We start from the raw sequence: 20,142 nt of genomic DNA, 5'->3' as shown, positions 1-20,142 counted from the left end.
ACCGCAGATGGCGTGACCGCAGTCCTGAACTGCGGGCCTTGATGGCGAAACAAATTGCGCAATTCAGATTCTGTTTGCAGTTCAGCTGAAGGGGACACATTTGACTCCACTGAATTAGATATGGATCTTATTATAGTCGGCGAAGCAAGAACATTTCGCAAAATGTTAATTATGTCTGTAACGTAACGCTATCACTGTTCATCATGCTCATTCAAATGGAGAAACGTGGCAAAATAGCTGACTTCGTCTTATTTTCTGATTAATGGCAGCTGGCAAACCAACAATGTGCATTCCTGCCACCTTCTGGACTGAAGTGTGGACCCAAAATAACCCATGGACTGCGACACCATACAGAAAATCATATTAGACAACAATGTATTTATTCTAATAATAAATAATATTATATACTTCATATGTGACCGTGTATTGATTAAACCTACTGCTTTCATTTATTTGAGGATTTTTAATAAACATTTTGCTGGAGCAGTCATGTCATGTTTTCAATAATCAAAAGACCTAATACCTCAATTAATCACATTATTTATATTTCATAAGCTTGAAGATAGGATAGATTGCACTACAACACAGCTAATTAAAATGACCTGATACAGGCTTATAATTATAAATAATGATATGTTTCGTTTTGGCTGTGACGTTTACACTAAAATGACTTTTTTTTTTAATGAACTGAGAGAACTTCCTGTTATACTGAAATACCTTCCGTTTAAAGTGAAAAATTCATGCGCACTCACATATGAAATCACTTGCATATATGTATATACACAAGTCATTAAATATATATGGGTGTGTTTGCATAGATGCAGTTTATATGTATGTGCGCGTGTGTGTGGGTGTGTTTGCATAGATGCAGTTTATATGTATGTGCGCGTGTGTGTGGGTGTGTTTGCATGGATGGAGTATATATGTATGTGCGCGTGTGTGTGGGTGTGTTTGCATGGATGGAGTATATATGTATGTGCGCGTGTGTGTCGGTGTGTTTGCATGGATGGAGTATATATGTATGTGCGCGTGTGTGTGGGTGTATGCGAGCGTCAAGTTTATATGTATATACACAAGTTTCATATATGTTGTTTTGAACATCTAAAAATATAGGTGTATATGCGAGTAATTTATAGGTGTATATGCACGTGTTTATGTGTGTGTTGATAAGCAAAGTTTGATTTAAATCCTACACGGCGCCTCATAATATCTATTTCATTTCATTTCATTTTCTTTTGGCTTAGTCCCTTTTTTCATCAGGGGTTGATGAACCACCAACTTATCCATCATATGTTTTATGCAGCGGACGCCATTCCAGCTGCAACCCAGTACTGCGAAACACCCATGCACTCTCGCGTTCACTATGGCAAATTTAGTTTATTCAATTAATCTTCAACCTTCTTGCTGTGAGGTGACAGTGCTAACCTCTGAGCCACAGTTTTGCCCCCTTTTTGAACTTAAACTGAAGTTTATTTATAAACTAATTTTGAGAGCATCACGTGCTTATGATTGCTAGCGGCTGGATCAGCATTATCCAATTTTTAATGCACCAATCAGATGACTCCTAAGCTACTACAAATACCCTAAGTTACGTACCACCGCTATCTTCGTTTTGAAGAATCCCCCCATCGACCCCTACTCCTCCTTCTTCGTAGATGGGTGACACGGTGGCCCAGTGCCTAGCACTGTTGCCTCACAGCAAATGTCTCTGGTTCCAGGCTTTACCAAACCAGCAGATGTTTCTGTGTGGAGTTTGCATTTCTCCCCATGCTCACGTGGGTTTCCTCCGGGTTCCCCGGTTTCCTCCCACCGTCCAAAAACATGCAACATAAGTTAACTGACTAATCCAAACCGGCACTACAGACATGCTTCTAGTAAATGGTTATCTCTCAAGAGCAATCACTGGCTGTTCTTTGGTTGTTAAAGCAGGGGAGTTCTCGAGATCTACCCGAGCTCAATCTCCCCTCTCGCCTTGCAACGGGAGGGAGCCCCGAGCTCGAGGGTCTTATGAGCTCAAGGCTCTCTCCCGGGAGAACATGCCAAACAAGCTTATAATTAATCATCAGCTAAGTGTGAACTCTTTAAAGGAAGAGCCAGAACATAATAGATTTTCACAGATTTCTGTAGAACAAAATGTGTATAATCAGGCAAATGTTAGATGTTAGAACCTAACCCTTGATTTCTCGCCTTTAAACACCACTCTGAAGATAAAAGATGAGCTGAATCCACACTGAAATCATTTTGGCATTGATTTTACCTTGTCCTTTGCTTTTGCATTTTTTACAGCTATTGACAAGACACTGTCGATATTAATTTCATGTGTTTTTTTGTGACTGGGGCCTTGAGCAAATCGTGTGTCTTACACTGACTCACGGTGACATTTACCTTCACCCTAAAAGTTTATGATCTATCATTGATAGATCATCAAAAACATATTCAAGGTTATTCGTAAACACTTCTATCAACACAGAAAGGTATTCAGTGCTGGAGTTTTAGTGATAATCCTTACTGAAATTATAAAATGATTGCTTACAATATGTTTTTCTTTTACATTTTCATCTTGCATCCAACATTTTCTTAACATGAATCTATAAAGACAAATAGTCATTTAACAATAGTGTTTATATAGTATATACATAAATCATTTTGTACATTATAATATGTTGGTGCCTTAATTGTTATTTTAGTGATAATGCATGTTATTTGCTGTTTAATCAAATCAGTACAGTATGTTAATATTGTTTATTTATCAGTATTTCTCATAGTAATAATTATGCAAAAAAAAAAGAGTTACATTTTTTTAAAGTAAATTATGACAAAACATCAGAAATAAAATCTAAAATTCTCAAATTATGAGATAAAAAAGTTATAAATAAAGCAGAAATAGATTAATAGAATAATAGTTTTATACTTTTTATATATCTTAATTTTTAAGTTGGCGGTTCATTCCGTTGTGGCGACCGCAGATTAATAAAGGGACTAAGCCAAAAAGAAAGGTTTTTAGCCATTTTCAATTTGATGGACGCCTCTATAGTTATTTTGGTGCATGCCTCTTTAGATATTTAATTAATTAGAACACTATTTCATTTTTTATTTGATGATGATGATAATGATGATGATAATAATAATAATAATAATTATATCGGCACTGGTGGGAGATGTACGTTGGCACAAGGCTGCAGACCGAGTTAGTCTCTTAGTGATGATATACAGCCATATCGCACTCACACTCCGCACTCCTTTGAGTACTCAATACACTACACTATGGTATAAATACAGCACTGCAACATTAAAAGGAAAGAGATCGACTTAGAAAGTCACTTCCCAGTTTATGATTTGATGAGTTTTGAAATTACGAGTTTGAATTTTTCTCCTCTAAGGGCTTAAGTCTCCATTTTGTGGATGGACAATGTCAACGGTCTATGCTCTGCTCAGTATGACAGGTTGATGGATGCCGACTCGCTGTATCTCCAAATATTTAAAGTAGGCACCATCCATTACAGCAATATTTATTGAAGGGTAATGAGTTTATGGATCTCCTGTCACTCTATGTGGGTGGAGTAATACAGAAGGGTGAGGAGGCTGTACGAGTTCTGATATTGCAGAATATCGCATGACCATCAGCCAATCAGATATGAGAACCAGACAGGACTATTGTATAAATTAAATAATAATAATAATAATAATAATAATAATAATAATAATAATAATAATAATAATAATAATAATAATAATAATAATAATACCTGTTTTCCATAGCTGGGTGCATAACCTAGGTGCAGCAACAGAGACGGCTCTCTCCCCCATTGATTTTAGTCTGCAGGGTGGCTGTTGAAGGGTGAGAGTATCAGCAGACCGCAGGGAACGAGAAGGTGTGTACTGACAGACAATGTCACAGATATAGGAAGGAGCGGTACCATGTAGAGCTTTATATGCAAGTGTTAGTGTTTTAAAAATGATACAAGACTGAACTGGGAGCGAATGCAATCTATAAAGCACACCAGTAATGTGCTGCCGTGGTGGAGTGCATGTGAGAATGCGTGCTGCTGAGTTTTGAATATGCTTTAGCCGTTTGATTAATTTAGCAGGTAAACCAACAAAGAGTGCATTACAGTAGTCAATCCTGGAAGTGACAAATGCATGAATGAGTCTTTCAGAGTGATGAATGAGTACCTGTTGTTGTTGTTGTTATTTATATATTTTTTTAAATGTCATGTTTAAATAAATTCTACGATTGGTGCATACCTGTTTGAAGTTTGTTTTATTTTTAGATCATCTAATATTTTGTTACATTTTAATATTGCTGCTTAGCTATTTGAAGCATACCTGTCTGGAGCTTTCAGGAGAACCACATTTTATTTTTTGATCATACAGTATGTTGTATTAAATATATGTTGGTGCATACAGTACCTGTTTGGAACCTTCAGGAGTAAAGACTTTTTTATTTGCTAATTTAATATTCTGTTGACTGCTGCTGGCATTGTCGACTGTTTATTTTGTTTTTCTACACAAGCCACCACCAGACCAAACTTTTTATTTTTCAATATGTTTTGCTTTAGACTTTGTCCTCCTTCCCATTAGTGCCAGTACACCTGAAGAGCTTTTGTCCCGTGAGTTGCTGTATTGTGTTTTGGCAGGCTTGTTGTCATGGTGAAAACTTTGGGAAGACCCAATCCTCTGTGTCAAATGGCATTAACCTACGGGCCTCCTTCAAGAAAAGGACTAACAATGAAACTCTCACATACAGTAACAAAGAGAAACGATGATACTTTCAGAACTGGCTAGCACCCAGAAACATCTAGAGAATCACAATTACTGTCGTGTCCCCCAGGAAAGGCACTTTTGTGGTTGAGTCATTGTTTACCAAAAGAGGTGATGCTCATTGAAAGTTATTGTGTTAATATGTCCTATCTATAATGGTTCTAATTGGATTTTTCCCGTCGTTGTTTTATGGTTGTTTGGACTATGACATTTCATAACGCCTTTAATAATGAAAGTAGCCGATGGCCATCTTAAATCCGCTGTACTTAAATGGAAGTGTGGCTGAAAGAACGCATTGAACCCTAATGAGTAAAGCAGATGGTGCTTCATCTGAAAGCCTGCTGATAATTGAGCAAAATGTATTACCTTTCCTTCAGTGCTGCTGGAAAATCGCTGAGCCCTGGACGAATGTGTGCTGCTGTACTTCTACCGAACTCTGTCTATGCTGTTAGATTGAAAATAGCAAAACAAATCTCATTCTGACAGCACTTGTGTACAATCACGATTGCGGTGAGATTAAAGCCTGAAGAATGCATTAGTTGTGTTCCAAATGACGCACTTGACACTATGTACTTGCACACTATGTACTTATGCACCATGCACTCAGCTGTTGAGTGTATGAAATGAAGGTTAATTTGTTATTCACCGTTGGAGATTGGAAGTCTTGCATCCTCCATTACATTATTAAACCTGCAACATTTAGCACATTTTTTATTATTACTATTTTTTGTTTGTCTTAAAAAGTATATTAAGTTCTTCTTCCATGTACTTAAAGAGCACTTTTTATTGAAATTGTAAGTGTGAACACTCCACTTGCACTATTTATACTTGAAAACATAGAATAGTGTTTGAATGTATTCTCGGAAGCTCAGATAGTAGAGTTTAGCCCCAGAAACACAAAGGTTGTGGGTTCAATTCCCAGGCAAAATGAAACTGATAAAATGGTGTATTCAGTGCAATGCATGTCACTCTGATTAAACATCTGCCAAAACTGCATACATGTAAAATTCAGTTAATTAGTCATTAAATTATTAGTTCAAAAGATTTTAAACACTTGTACGTTATTGTTTTACCAGAATAAAGCCTGACAGACATTTTAATTTTAGTTCATTGTATTTGAGAGATTATACTTTTAGTAAAACATTTAGTTGTAATGTTGTTTGGCCTTTTGCAGTTGCATTTACCCAATTTGGCCAGTAGGTGTGCTTGGTGGCGTTTTTATTAATAATTCTGTGAAGTAGTCCAGTTATACATTTGGGGTTAGCTGTGTAACATGAAATGTCTCTGGATTTGGCAATTTTTGGATGAATAAACTAAGGCTAGTTTCTGTTTTGTTTGAGAAAACTAGCATATCATGCACACATTGAAAGTCATAGTGTCTGCATGAAAGCAAAATCAAAATAAAAGTCAGGTTTGCATCCCAAATGCACACTATACAGTTAAGCACTATGTACTCATGCACTTACACACTCAACAGCACAGTATATACAGTTAGGTCCATAAATATTTGGACATCGACACAATTCTAACATTTTTGGCTCTAAACACCAACACAATGGATTTGAAAGGAAACAAACAAGATGTGCTTTAAATGCAGACTGTCAGCTTTAAATTGAGGATATTTACATCCAAATCAAGTGAACGTTGTAGGTATTACAACAGTTTACATATCCCACTTGTTAAGGGTCTAAAAGTAATTGGACAATTGGCTTCTAAGCTGTTCCATGGCCAGGTGTGTGTTATTCCTTCATTATCCCAATTACAATGAGCAGATTAAAGGTCCAGAGTTAATTTCAAGTGTGATATTTGAATTGAAATCTTGTTCGCATCTTGTTCGCAGCTCGTTTCATTGCAAACCCATTGGGTTGGTATATAGAGCCAAAAATGCTAGAATTGTGTCGATGTCTGAATATTTATGAACCTAATTGTATATGTAGTGTTGTACCAAATGGAACACTAATGGTTTTCTTTACTTAGCGGAAAGCCAAGCCGTTTCCCTGATGACGTTTGACCGTTGCCAAATTAGTGTAATAAATTACCAAACTTCCAAATTATACCTGCCATGAGTATAACCACATTCACCATCGCGGTATCATCACTCTCGTAGGAGAATTTTGCTTTCACAATCAAAAATAAATAAAGTAATCGAACATCAGTGCCTGAAAGCTCTGCCACCTCTGCTACATGAAGTGTCCAACAATCCAAACTTCAAGTGTGTCATCCGGGTATTTGAAGGGGATTAGTCAAGTAATAGAAATGAGTCCAAGGCTTATGAAAGCTTTCAGGCATTTCTGTTTCTCGTGAAGTGAAGAGACTTCAAGAACATCTTCAGATCATTCCTCCATCCATTCACGCGGGCTTTCACCTTTACAAATTTGCATCTACAAATGAAGTGTTAAGCTAGAATATTTAGGTTATTTACCGAAAAGTATAGGTCTTTGTTCTTAAAAATATACTAACTTTGATTGAGACAACAGTTAAAGGGTGTATTTGTGTCTGTTTGGAATGCAGCCAGTTCTGAAATTCCATCCAAAAAATTTTAAAACATCACAGCAGAAAAAATATATTCTACAGTTTCAATATCATTATCACAAAAGCCGCATTAATTGTTTCCCCAGTTAAATTTTTAATATAAAAAATTATTAGATGGGCAAATATCATATGTTGTTATCATCGTCACTGGTCTTCTGTAGTTTGTTGTTCTTCTTTTCCTGTTTCATCTATTTCTTTCTAAACAGTGGCCAAGTTCAGTGTTGACACCTTATAGACAAACTAAGAAGTTCAAATGCAATTCAAAGTCTGACCTGCATGTACAGTATGTTGTGTAGAAAAGATTGAGTCAAAAAACAGATATCCCAGCTCTCTTGGAGGCTCCTCTCTTGGAATGCACATTCATTGTGACTCTGCAAATTACATACAATATTCCAGAAAGCATTAAAGCAAGAGAGTGATAAATCAGATAATATTACAATTTCATGGAAATATTGGCTGAAATAAAAAAAAATGTAAAAACTATATATATATAATATATAATATTATATATATATATATATATATATATATATATATATAATATTTTTTACTATTTTTGTCTCATCTTTTTTTCATTAAACAATTGTATTTGTATTGCTTAAGGTGATATATATTTACCAAACTTCTTCTCGAGTGTGATATGTTTTGTATACTAATGAAGCATTTTTGCAGAAGTAGATGGAGCTGATAGAAATGCAAAGGCCTGATTAACTAAATCTAAAATTAACTTGAGCTCTGCAGCTAAACTTCCTGTCAGCAGAAATGTATTAAAAACCAAATACAGAATATGTGCAGTTGAGAAAGGCCTGGGCTTTTAATGTTGTGCAGAGAATTAATAAAAAAAGATGACGTATGTATGGGTGTGGCCAATGGAGGACTGGAGAATGATTGACAAGTATCGAATTTCACTAAACTCTGCCTGTTATTTTCAGCTGCCTATATAAGTTGAAGTCAGGAAATGAAAATTGTTGCACACCCCTGAATGTAACTCTTGCATTGCATTGAGGATAACAGAATTGTGTAAATCAAATTATTCATTTGTATATAATAAATTGCTAATATGTTAAACATTAAAGAAAAACCTCTCCTGGCCTTTTTTATTGAACACGCGTGGAATTGATTAAATATTCCAACAATGTGATTTGTTGTATTTAGTCGATTGCTAAAATTCATTACACTTTCACATAACAAAATCAGTGCTCAAATAGCTTTATCTCTACACCCAAAGTTTGTACTTCTTTTGGTCTCTACTCTTTTCCTTAAAGCTTTGTCCTTTTGTCCCATTCTTATCCTTGAACAATTCAATATAGTTAAAAGTCCAAGATCACTGCTTGTTTTTAGTTCGACTCTAGTTTTATAAATTAATATTCACATTTGTGTACATTAATGCTGCTCTTATGATGCATTTTTATTTCTGTAATACCAAAAAAGACAAAAAAAAAAATACAGTTTGGTTTTAACCACCTGTCATTTCACGAATATGAACTGGAACGTCTTTCACCAAAAAAATTAATTTAGTTTTAAACCACTAAACAGTTAACAGTTAACCCTTATATAAATTTTCTGTGTCTATATATCTTGTCCATTATCTCAGGGGTCAATCCAACAGCTGGTAATAAAACCTGACCCCAGAGCAGCAGAAGAGCAGTGTGAGGAAGACGACCCCAGCGTGAGTGCACTTTCATTACTCTGTCTCTTTATTTGTTTTTCAATAGAATTCTAAAGCATTTGGCCATTAGAAGCATATAGATGTTTATGTGTAGATTGTGTATGTTAGTTTGTGCATTGCTCAGGGTCTCCCTCTTGTGGTGGAGTCAGTCACGGTGTGAGTGTTTTGCTCTTCTGGATGTTTTGCAGCTGCAGGCCTCTGGGGACAGAAGTGGCGATGGTGATTATGATGATGAGGAAGAACATGCGAGACGTGAAGAAATCTTTGGGCAGACAAACAACAAGGAAAAGGTTTGACTGAAGCAGTTCAATGCATGCTTTGCATTCCTGATTAAATTTTAAAAAGATTATTTATTGATCTATTATTATAGTTGCATACTATAGTTTTGCTGTTGAAATATCTAATTTCTTGCACATTTCTGGGTCTTATCTCAAAATATATAAAATATTTATTAATTAATTTATTTATTTCACTATATCCTAGTCTGGTGTTTCTCAACCACGTTCCTGGAGGAACCCACACTGCATGTTTTGGATGTCTTCTTTGTCAGTCACACCCATTGAAGGTCATTCAATCTTTGGTAATGTGCTGGTGATCTGAATCAGGTGTGGTTGGTTAAGGAGACTAGGAAAATGTGCAAAGCTGGTGGTCCTCCAGGAACGTGGTTGAGAAACACTAGACCCTGTCCTAGACCATTACACCATCTAGTGATCTGGTTGTTTATGTTAATTTACTCTACTTATAAAAAAGTTTGGATCAGCAAGTTAGTTTACTTATTTATTTCTTTGGTAACACTTTATTTTAAGGGTCTAAAATCATGCATTAATTAATGGTTATTTTGTTTACAATTAAGCATTAGTTAAAAACAAAAGGACTAACAATTAAGGTTAACTAAACGTTTTAGGGGGTCTGAATTATGCATTAACGTGGACATAACTTTAACTATAGGACATGAGATTAAACTGTGTTTAATAAACAATTTTAGCTATATATAATTGCAAACCAGCAGTAATTAATCATAATCAGTAGCTTGTTGTTCAGTTAACTTACACGATGAATCAAAGAAATAAAAAAAGGCTTATCATATTGTAAATAATAGTTAAAATGCCTTTATGTTCAGTTAATCATGAATTATGTTTGCTCATGCTTAACTGATGCATAATTGTGAACAAGTTAATCATAATTTACAAGTTTAGCTTAGCTAAACTAATTTGGGACCCTTAAAACGTTTAGTTAACCATTAATTACTAGTGCTTTTGTTTTTAACAAATGGTTAATTGTAAACAAATTAACCATTAATTAATGCATTACTTTGGACCCTTAAAAAGTGTTACCATTAGTTTTTGCTTGTTTCTTACATTTTCTTATATTTTATTTATTAATTTATTTTTCCTCCTGAAAAAATATATCATAAATTCCATAAAAATATTAAGCGGAGTAACTGATTTCGGCAATGAAAATAACCAATAGCAGTAAATCAGCATATTAAAATTATTTTTCAAGAATAAAATAAATGCCATCAGATAAATACTTTACATTTTAAAATATATTGAATTAGATAACAGTTATTACAAGTAATGTAAATAATATATTTTATATTTAATACAATAAATATAATACAATTTTAGCTCTAAACCTACTGTTATCTAAAGTAAATGCAGCTTTTGTGAGCAGAAGAATCTTTTGTTACAAACATAAAAAAAAATCATTTTCAACAAAAAGGTATAAGTACTTTATAAATAAACAGGCTTCATTTTTTTTTATTAAATGCACAAACACAAAACATATTTCATAGCTGAATAGACAAGCATAAAATAAAAGAATGTTGAAGTATTCATCTTGTTTTATGTGTGTTTGTAGTACGTTTAATTATTTCTCTGCAGAAAATGTGCTTTGTTTGTCTTTGACAAACAGGAAACAATGAGGTTGATTCTTTCTTCAGGGAGTTAAGACTTTCTTTCATCACAGACAGAGCATCATTATGCGCAAGATTTTCTTAATTTTTCAAAAACTGAAGATATATTTAAAATAAAAAGTAGATGATGGTTGTGAAGAAACATAATACAGAAGCTTTACATTCAAATACATTTAAAAATGGCACTCCTGAACATGTCATGGCATGACATTTACACTGACCGGACACAAGAGACATAAAAACGAATTGCAAACCTGCTGTGATATGATGTAATGCACTGCAATGCATGGCAGGGAAGAATTGAGAGGGAAATGTGAGTGGTAGTGGATAATTCTCCTCTCCTGTTTATTTTCCTTTTAATCAGTAACATCATTAAAATAATTCAATGATAAAACTATTTTTAAATAATTCAAGTGTTAATGTTACATTTATTTATTTAATTAAAATTAAATGTATAAAAGAGATCATCTGTCGAAATAAGAACTTGTGAAAATGTATTATATTATTTGCCCACCAAAAGTAAATAATTTAGACCAATGGAGTTCAGTTAATCGGCTTGAAAACTCTCGATTTACAACCCTTATAAATTAATAATTTCAACAGAAATATTAAACATCACAACTTTTTTAAACATTGAAAATTAGATTTTTCTTGACCTCCAAATCAGCATTTAAGAATGATTACAGATACATGTATTCATTTAGCAATTTGATCTAAAACGTTGTAAATGTGGAATTAGAATCACCAGAATAAGGCAAATAAATAAAAAGGTTCTCATAAATCTGATTCAGACATCATTTACCAAAGTAAAAACTAGAACCGGGAAAAGTTAAAGGGATAGTTCACCAAAAAATACAAATTCAGTCATCATTTACTCACGATTTACTTGTTCTAAACCGTTGTTGTTGTTGTTGTTGTTGTTGAACACTAAATTAGATATTTTGAAGAATGCCGGAAACTGGTAACCATTGACTTCTATAAAAGGATGCCATAGAAGTCAATAACTGTGTCTCATTTCAGTGGCTGCATCCTCCGAAGGATGCAGACTTCCAAGGTGAGTCCTTTGAAGTGCACACAGGCCAAACCAAGCATTTTGAAATAGGACGATCTAGCCTACCGAGGACGGATCTTGTCACCTAACAACATTCACAGCTGCCGCTAATAAGCAATAATAAAAATTGTAATTACTTTTTTTTATCAAAGTGATTTTAAAACTTATTTTAAGTGATCTTAAGGCAAACAAAGTTTACATAAACTGGAAATATATTTTCTTTGATCCGTTCATGTACACATAAAAATCACTTTTTAGTAAGACATGCCTAGATATCCAAGTAAAATAAAACCTAATTCATAAATCTAAAACTGTAATCTGGAGTTTTCTTTTGAAAACATCGTGCTATTATCAGCGCGCAAAGAATCTTGGGATGTTCAAGGTCACGCAGGATCAACCAGATGTATCCTTCATTACCTGGGAAACAAAGAATGGATTTGGAGGCTGCATTTGAAGGAGCCTTCAAATTTTTTCAAAGTGAGACAGTCTTTGATGATGCAGTAGCCTTCGAATGCGTCCTTCGGAGGATGCAACCTCTCAAAGGAAACACAGCTAATAATTACATGTTTCCACCATTTTTCTAAAAAAAAAAACCTTCAAAACTGTTTTAGAACAAGTAAACGGGGAGTAAATGTTGACAGAGGATATTTTGCAGTACAACACAGAACAATAACAGCTATTATAGCCATTTATGTTGTTACAGTAAATTATGAAGTTGATGTTTTATTCCCTGCAGATACCAAGACCTACCTCTCCTGTTGAAGCCCCGCCCATTCAGTCACCTGAAATAGAAGAGGGCGGGTTCTCAGGACATGTGACCCCAATAGATGAAAGGTTGCTAAGAGGTCAGATTAAAAAAATACCATTGTAAATTTGGAATATATAGATTTGATTATTATGTGCATTATAGTAAGATTAATATTAATATGGCATATGTTTGGTTATGTTATACCTTATGTTATATTGGTTGTTATTTCTTTTAGGGACTTACAAAACAGATGAAACAGGGGAGAGCACAAGGATTGTAAGTAATTGGAAAAAGTATACAATTAATATAGTATCCAAATTGATATATGTATTAAAAGATAATCAGAAACGTGTTCTGACTAGGGGCAGAAAGGGGAGCGTGGAGAACCTGGGCCTGCAGGTCCACCTGGGCCCCCTGGGCCTCCAGGAACATCTGTACCAATCAGACATTCTGGACAGCCTGGACCGAGAGGACCGCAAGGTCCAATTGGTCAACCAGGAGGACGAGGCAGACCAGGGAAAGATGGACAACCTGTATGAGTATATGTTTAATATGATGAGATGTTTTGAATGTGCTCTGATTACAATTTTGCTGCTTGGTTTAATTACTTATAAGCTTGATTTTAAAACTATTGCATGTTTTACAGGGAAACAAAGGTGAAGATGGGAAACCAGTGAGTATTCATTTGTTGAGATATGAACTCAAGATATGAGAGCTCAAAATAAGAGCAAAAAACACACTTAACATTGACCCTATGATCCAGAACTTTAAGATGGCCAGATGACTCTTAACAATGTTATATAATAAAGTATTTATTGGCCTCTGTGGTTCCATAATGAACTTTTAACATGCATGGAACCTTTCAATTTCACAAAAGATTCATTGAAAAGCTTCTTCGGATTATTAAAATACACAATTAAAATGTATAACAAAAAATATGGTAAAGGGTAACACAGTGTAAAAAAATTATATGGCAAAATACCATAACAGCAAATGTTGTTATGTTATTTTAAATAATTTAATTTAAGTTAATAAGACATCAATTCAGGAAAAGCTTTCACTAAAGGTTATTTTGGGGAACAAAATATTGTTCTTCTGTGCTATTGCTGTTAAAAAAACACCTTTTTGAAACCTTCTTTATAGAATCACTGATACAGTTTTGTGACAAATGAATTAGAAGTTTCACACAGGACATAGCTTAATTCTTTGTAGAAAAATAAACAATATATACTGTAATTGAACAGAGTTTCATGGCTGCATATTTTTGTCTCTGTCTATCTTAATTCAGCAGTCAACTTGTCTTTTTAATACAGGGTCAGAGAGGACAGACTGGACCTCAAGGATTACCTGGAGAATCTGGAGTTAAAGGAGAGAAGGTGAGGGATAATGCAGATGAGTTTTGGTCATCCACAATGTGACAGTTCACTGAGCGAGCTCCTCCTGCCATGACGTGTAGTGGACTTGTTTTTTTCAAACTTATCATAAATGCTTGTATTTCAAACATATCTCAGGGTGATCCTGGAGTGGGCCGGACTGGATTGCCTGGTCCACCAGGACCTCCTGGACCACCAGGACCAAGCAAACCAATTAAAGTTCCAGTGAGTAAATACTTGATTAAAATTTTCAATTTTTTTTGTCTATGCATATTTTGTGCTTTAACTTGTAGTAAAGAATGTTACATTTTACTGTCATTTGGATGACTCACCAATGTACTGTGTTAGATTATTGTAACACATAAAGTAAGTTTAACCAGACTTGTATTGTTCACACACTGTATTGGAAATCCAGTTTAAACCTACATTAAAACTTCCTTTAAACAGATACTGTAGTTGACAGCATTTGATTATAGATAGAGGTGATTGCACAAAATTATTGCATACAGTCAGAAAATGGATGGGAGGCACAATACAATTAGTGCCATTTTGTTCATGCATAAACTGAAAGACCTTTAAAGGAGTATTTAATCCAAAACTGAAAAATATATTATTTGCTTGCCCTTCTACTTGTCATAAACCTGTCTGAGTTTCTTTTTTTGAAAGTTGGAAATTGGTAACCATTTTCCCTACAATGATGTCAATGGTTACCTTTTCGATCCTTTTATTTATCTTTTAGATTCATTCATTTATTGTATTTTCAGATTAGTCCCTTTATGAATCAGGGGTCACCACAGCGGAATGAACCGCCAACTTATCCAGCATGTATTTTACACAGCGAATTCCCTTCCAGCCACAACCCATCACTAGGAAACACTCATACACTCTTGCATTCACACTCATACACTACGGCCAATTTGGCTCGTTCATTTCACCTATAGCGCATGTCTTTTGACTGTGGGGCAAACCGGAGTACCCGGAGGAAACCCATGCAAACACGAGGAGAACACGCAAACTCCACACAGAAACACCAACTGACCCAGCCAAGGCTCGAACCCGTGACCTTCTTGCTGTGAGGCAATCGTGTTACTGACTGCGCCACCAATGATCCTATCTTTTAGATATCTTAGATATTAGATACTATTTTGTGTTCAAAAGAACAAAAAACTCAAACAGGTTTGCAACCTCTTGAAGTTGAGTGTAAGTAGGGGAGCGCGGGGCACAAAGTAACGAGGGGTTAAATGGGTTAAACACAGAGTTTTAAGGTATTTGCTCAGGGTTAACCATGGCATGCTTCTGAGGTTTTTACCACAGTGTCGGCAGACAACTTCCTGACAGTTATTGAAAAAGTTTGGCGAAATTTGGATGAGAAACACAGGAGAAACCATTTTTGCAGCTTAAAAGTATTTTTTATTATACTCAATATTATTTTATTAAAAATAAATCTGTGAAAATATGAATGCAAAATCTTATATTGTTGTGATTACCGTCTTCTAGGCTAAAAGATGAAACCATTTTGAAAGATGTAAAACACACAGTGACTGCTAGCCAGTTTTGAGGAAAACACGACACAGCGGGGTTAGTAGTAACAGGGTGTTACAGTTAAGCCACACACTGTTGGACACCGACTAAACTAACATTTTTTTTGTTTAGAATTTTGAGTGTAATGTTGAGAACTTTTTAAATAAAAATGTTTTTTAATAGAAAATGTTTTAATAGAAAAAAAATATTTTATTTCTAATAATGCAAATAAATGCATTGCATAATAATGGATAAATGGATAGTTATGCAAATAGATTCAAATGTGTTTATCCAATAAAAAAATAAATACATAAACATACTGTGCTATGTAGAATAAAAAAGAAATGAGCCAATTACTGAGGAATTACTGAGCTATTATTGAAAGTAAGCTGGATTTTAATTAATTGTGTGAAATCTGCCTTTATATGCATGTGTTACATCTAACCCCCTGTCTGTTACAACTTGCCCCGCAGGTGGGGTAAATAGTAACATTTTTACTCCTGGGACTTTTAGCAATACTGCACAAAAACCATAGGTCCGGCGATCATAATTTCAGTGCTCATTTGTAGGAGAGGCTTGTGTGTTCCTGGCAAAAGAATATGCCATTACTTTGTTCATTATTTGACCAAAACCAAAAAGTGCTACTTTGTGCCCCGCTCTCCCCTAAATAGTCAGTACATTATCATTTTTGCGTGAACTATCACTTTAAGCAAGAAATCAATAGTAAACCCTCTCCTACAGCTGACACACTTTACTGTTGTAGCCTTTCTGACACAACATACTGACACAACAGAAAGCACAATCGAGGGGGCTTATAGTCATCATTTAGATCAATGATTTTAGCCTTTTTTTGGTGCTTCAGTATTTGAAACTTGGCGGCTGTACATCTGGTGTAGACTGATGTAGAACTCTTCATACTGTGCATACTTAAAATGTATGTCTATTTTTAATGACAGTATGGATTTGATGCTCTCGGCTCTGGATTTGGAGATGCTGACATTGATACAGAACTTCTTCGGGTGAGTAAAATAAATTTTTTGAAGACACGCTATTTCAGTAAGACTTGTCAGCAGATATATCAATCTCTCTGAGTGATAATATTACATTATAGGGTCCACCTGGTCCTCCAGGGCCTCCTGGGAAACCTGGCCCACCTGGTCCTAATAGCCCACTTGGAGGATTGCTCCCTGGTCCTCCAGGGGCTCCTGGCAAGGATGGCAGAGATGGGCAGAGTGGGCTCCCTGTGAGTACTGTATGCTTTCTCTTCAATTAAGTTAATGGAGAAAGACTCAGTTTAGGTGTTGATAAAGATTGATTTTCCACTTGTCTACTCTGTACTTCTGAGTGCACTCAGACAACTTAAAAATCCATTCGGACACTTCACATTAAATCAATGTAGATTAAGAAGTAACTCAGGCCAGCTGATAAATTATTAACTCTCTTCTAGCAATACTCAAGACCTCCTACTGATGCTAAATGATGGTTTTAGCACAGAGCTTGGCTGATTCATGTTGTCTTCTTTCCTTTTCTCAATTTCCCAGCTGTTTGAGGACTGGTTTAGTGGGTCTGGCACTGACTCTGGGTCTGGCTCAGGGTTTGGCTCTGGTTTTGGTAAAGGACAGGCTTTGCCCTGGTTCGTTCAGGTCATTGAGCCAGTAGGTTGGAAAAGACAGCATTTTCTCTCCAACAATATCTTTTTCCTCATTTGCCTGAATGCAAACTGAGATTTGAATTAGTTTACATTATACTCATTATGTTGCCCAGCTCAAAAGTCCATCATCTTACCCCTTACAAATAGATAGTTTTTATTACCATCATATTATACAAGTAGGTCTTGTTTTCTTATAAAGTAAAATAAAATAAGGAAAGTATCTGCGGATGTGTCTGCTAAAGGGCCAAGTAAAAAGTCATTTGAAAGGTAATCAGGACTATTTTTCTGACTCAGTTGGCAGAATTTATTGTTTTCATTAAAAAATTACCATTATTAATTATAAAAATTTACCTTCTCAAGAATCTTAATTTAAGAATGTTTATAGATATTTTTGAAAGAAAATAAGTTAGACAACATGTTGTTAGATATCTTGTTAGAGGTTTAGCATTTTATGGAAATGTATATTTATTAAAATAAATATTATTGTTTTATACTGTAAAAACTGTATTTTTCAAATATATAAAGTGTATATGTTGTCAGATTTCTTTTTGGGGGTTTTGGTTTGAAAATGCAATTTTAATAATAAATGACTAATAAATATACACATAAAGACCACTGGTATTTTTCTGTAACATTACTGAACACAAGTGAAATATTTTAGAAAGAGGATATAGACATAGGCTGCAATGCTGCATTTCAGGACAGCTTAAAACTATGCTCCCTTTTCTGACCGTTGGAGAAAATCTGTCTTTTTTATTTTTGAACTCTGCTTTTACTAACACCAATGGCAACTTTATATATATATATATATTTATCATAAACAGACAGAACAAAGAATAGATTTTTTTTTAAATTCACACGTTCTCCCAAAATGTATTAGCAGACAGAATGATTTATAATTAAGTCATGTCATAAACAAGTGTTTTTACCTATAAAGGGTGTTCCTGGTCAGGATGGCTTAACTGGACAACAAGGTCCGAAAGGAGCAAAGGTATGAACATAATTATATTGTAATGCTTTTTTTAAATTTCTATTTTCAGCTCTATAACTGTTGATTTCTTACACAGGGTGAGCACGGTATTAGAGGGCCTCCTGGACCTAAGGTATGATGTTTATTGAGAACAATAATCTATATTTATTAAGGTGAACTTACTGTTGCTTGGCCCTGTACATAATCCACTCATTTTAGAGAACAGCTTTAAAACAAAATGAAAGTAAAAGTTCTCCTCATGTTTCCATATTTTGCCTTGTTTTTCTGTTTTGTTTTAAAACACGTGTTACAGTTTTTTAAAAAGTTCTTTAAAAATAATAAAGATTTTTAATGTGAACATTTTTTTATTGATCTAAATAATATACTTTTAAGGCTCATTCACACCAAGCATGATAACTAAAAAGATAACGATAAAGATATAGTTCTAAAAATTGTTCACAGTGTTAAAAATATTCTGAAAACGTAGCCCAATATACATTTCTGGAGATCGTGAATTATGTATCCAGAAGTACGTATGGCTGTATTTCGTCTTTAAAACGAAAAAGACCAAACCAAAAGAAAAAAAAAAATAGAATAAACAAGTAAATAACAGGATGAGAATGTGGTAAATTCTAAAAACATGGTAAAAATCAGGCATGGGGTTTTCTTTTTCTGTATTGCTTTTGACAACACTGTCGGTTGGGTTTAGGGAAGGAGAAGGGTGGGTCAGTCGATCAGTCAGTCAGTCAGTCAGTCAGTCCGTCAGTCAACAGTGGCCTCTAGTGGATTTACGCGTGAATGGCACTAGCAAGAGAAATGTGAGATCTTAAAAGCATACACAGTGGCCTTTGCGAAACAAAAACTGCAAAAAAACATAACTCCTGAGTCCTGAGACGTATTTCACAATTGCCAGAAATTTATATAGCAGTATATAGCTCAGAATAAGCCTGGGTTGATTAAAGAATAGAATAGTTCACGCCACAACAGATACAGAGGAACTATAGCATTGGAATCGCTTTCAGAATGACTTTTCCCAGCTAATGAAAGATAAAACACAGACAACCAGTCTATATAAAAGATATAGATGTCACTGTCAAGAAACACACTGCTTGATGTCCTCTTTTAAAAGATTATTTAAAGATAATGACTATCCTGGAAACAATTGGTTATACTATAGCTTACCATGGGAAATAATGATCAAAAAATGGATGAAAGTTATGAAAGCCATGCTGGCTAAATGAAGTATAAAAATAAAAGAACCACCGGAATCCAGTGCTAGTTTTCTAGTGTCTTTGTGCTGCTTTCTTTTGACTATGATTGCTAAATTCACAGTTTGATTAGATTGATTATACGTCACAAGCTCGATAGTAGAGTTTAAACAGAGGCCAGAGCCAGCTCCAGCTCCAAATGGGTGGGAGTTGAACTCCAATGGGCTGTACAAACCTCCTGTTTTTTTTTTTTCTTTCATTTATTTAATGTCTTGTACGTGACACCAGTCCAACCTATTGTGTTTAATGAATGTATACACTTACCCCAAACCTAAATTCAGCCTCACATTAACCTGTTGTTTTATTAATGTCTGCTACACCTACACCAACCCTAAATCCAGCCTACTTGCGGCATAAGTCTCTCCCTCTTGGAGGTCACTCAGCGTACTTGCAGTGTAATCCCTTTCACTTGGAGGTCTCCGGGCTGGAGCGATACCTAGTATCTTCAGATGTGATAAAAGCACAGCTGGTGTTACAAGTGATAATGTCAAATTAAAGGCATAATCTAAAAAATAAAGAGATCATTATCGATTGCTTGTGTGAATACAAATATATTAATCGTTATATTTATATGTATCGTTATCATGCTTGAACTGTCTTTTACACTATAAAGTTCCTTTGTGCAATGGAAATGTTCTCTGAATTATAGTGTTCTTCATGGAATGATCACTGCAAATATATTT

At 34.8% G+C, this 20,142-nt stretch overlaps 1 protein-coding gene across 2 annotated transcripts in view; it reads left to right on the top strand.

Annotated features, from left to right (window-relative positions):
- col15a1b (collagen, type XV, alpha 1b) overlaps nt 1-20,142 on the top strand; it is an 88,790-nt gene that overhangs the window by 45,350 nt on the left and 23,298 nt on the right. The window contains exons 4-16 of one of the 2 annotated variants that reach the window (XM_056475422.1): nt 8,888-8,962; nt 9,151-9,252; nt 12,665-12,773; nt 12,912-12,952; nt 13,039-13,209; nt 13,323-13,349; nt 13,990-14,052; nt 14,188-14,274; nt 16,527-16,589; nt 16,682-16,813; nt 17,112-17,225; nt 18,159-18,212; nt 18,289-18,324. In XM_056475422.1, the coding sequence (XP_056331397.1) occupies nt 8,888-8,962; nt 9,151-9,252; nt 12,665-12,773; nt 12,912-12,952; nt 13,039-13,209; nt 13,323-13,349; nt 13,990-14,052; nt 14,188-14,274; nt 16,527-16,589; nt 16,682-16,813; nt 17,112-17,225; nt 18,159-18,212; nt 18,289-18,324 (1,074 nt within the window). The remainder of the gene's footprint in view (nt 1-8,887; nt 8,963-9,150; nt 9,253-12,664; nt 12,774-12,911; nt 12,953-13,038; nt 13,210-13,322; nt 13,350-13,989; nt 14,053-14,187; nt 14,275-16,526; nt 16,590-16,681; nt 16,814-17,111; nt 17,226-18,158; nt 18,213-18,288; nt 18,325-20,142) is intronic. The other variant, XM_056475429.1, reaches the window with a different exon arrangement.

This window comes from Danio aesculapii, chromosome 2 (genome assembly GCF_903798145.1).
Source record: "Danio aesculapii chromosome 2, fDanAes4.1, whole genome shotgun sequence".
In the NCBI taxonomy this organism is placed as follows: domain Eukaryota; kingdom Metazoa; phylum Chordata; class Actinopteri; order Cypriniformes; family Danionidae; genus Danio; species Danio aesculapii.
The sequence above is the reverse complement of the archived record's forward strand: the minus strand, read 5'-3'. Positions and strand labels throughout refer to the sequence as shown.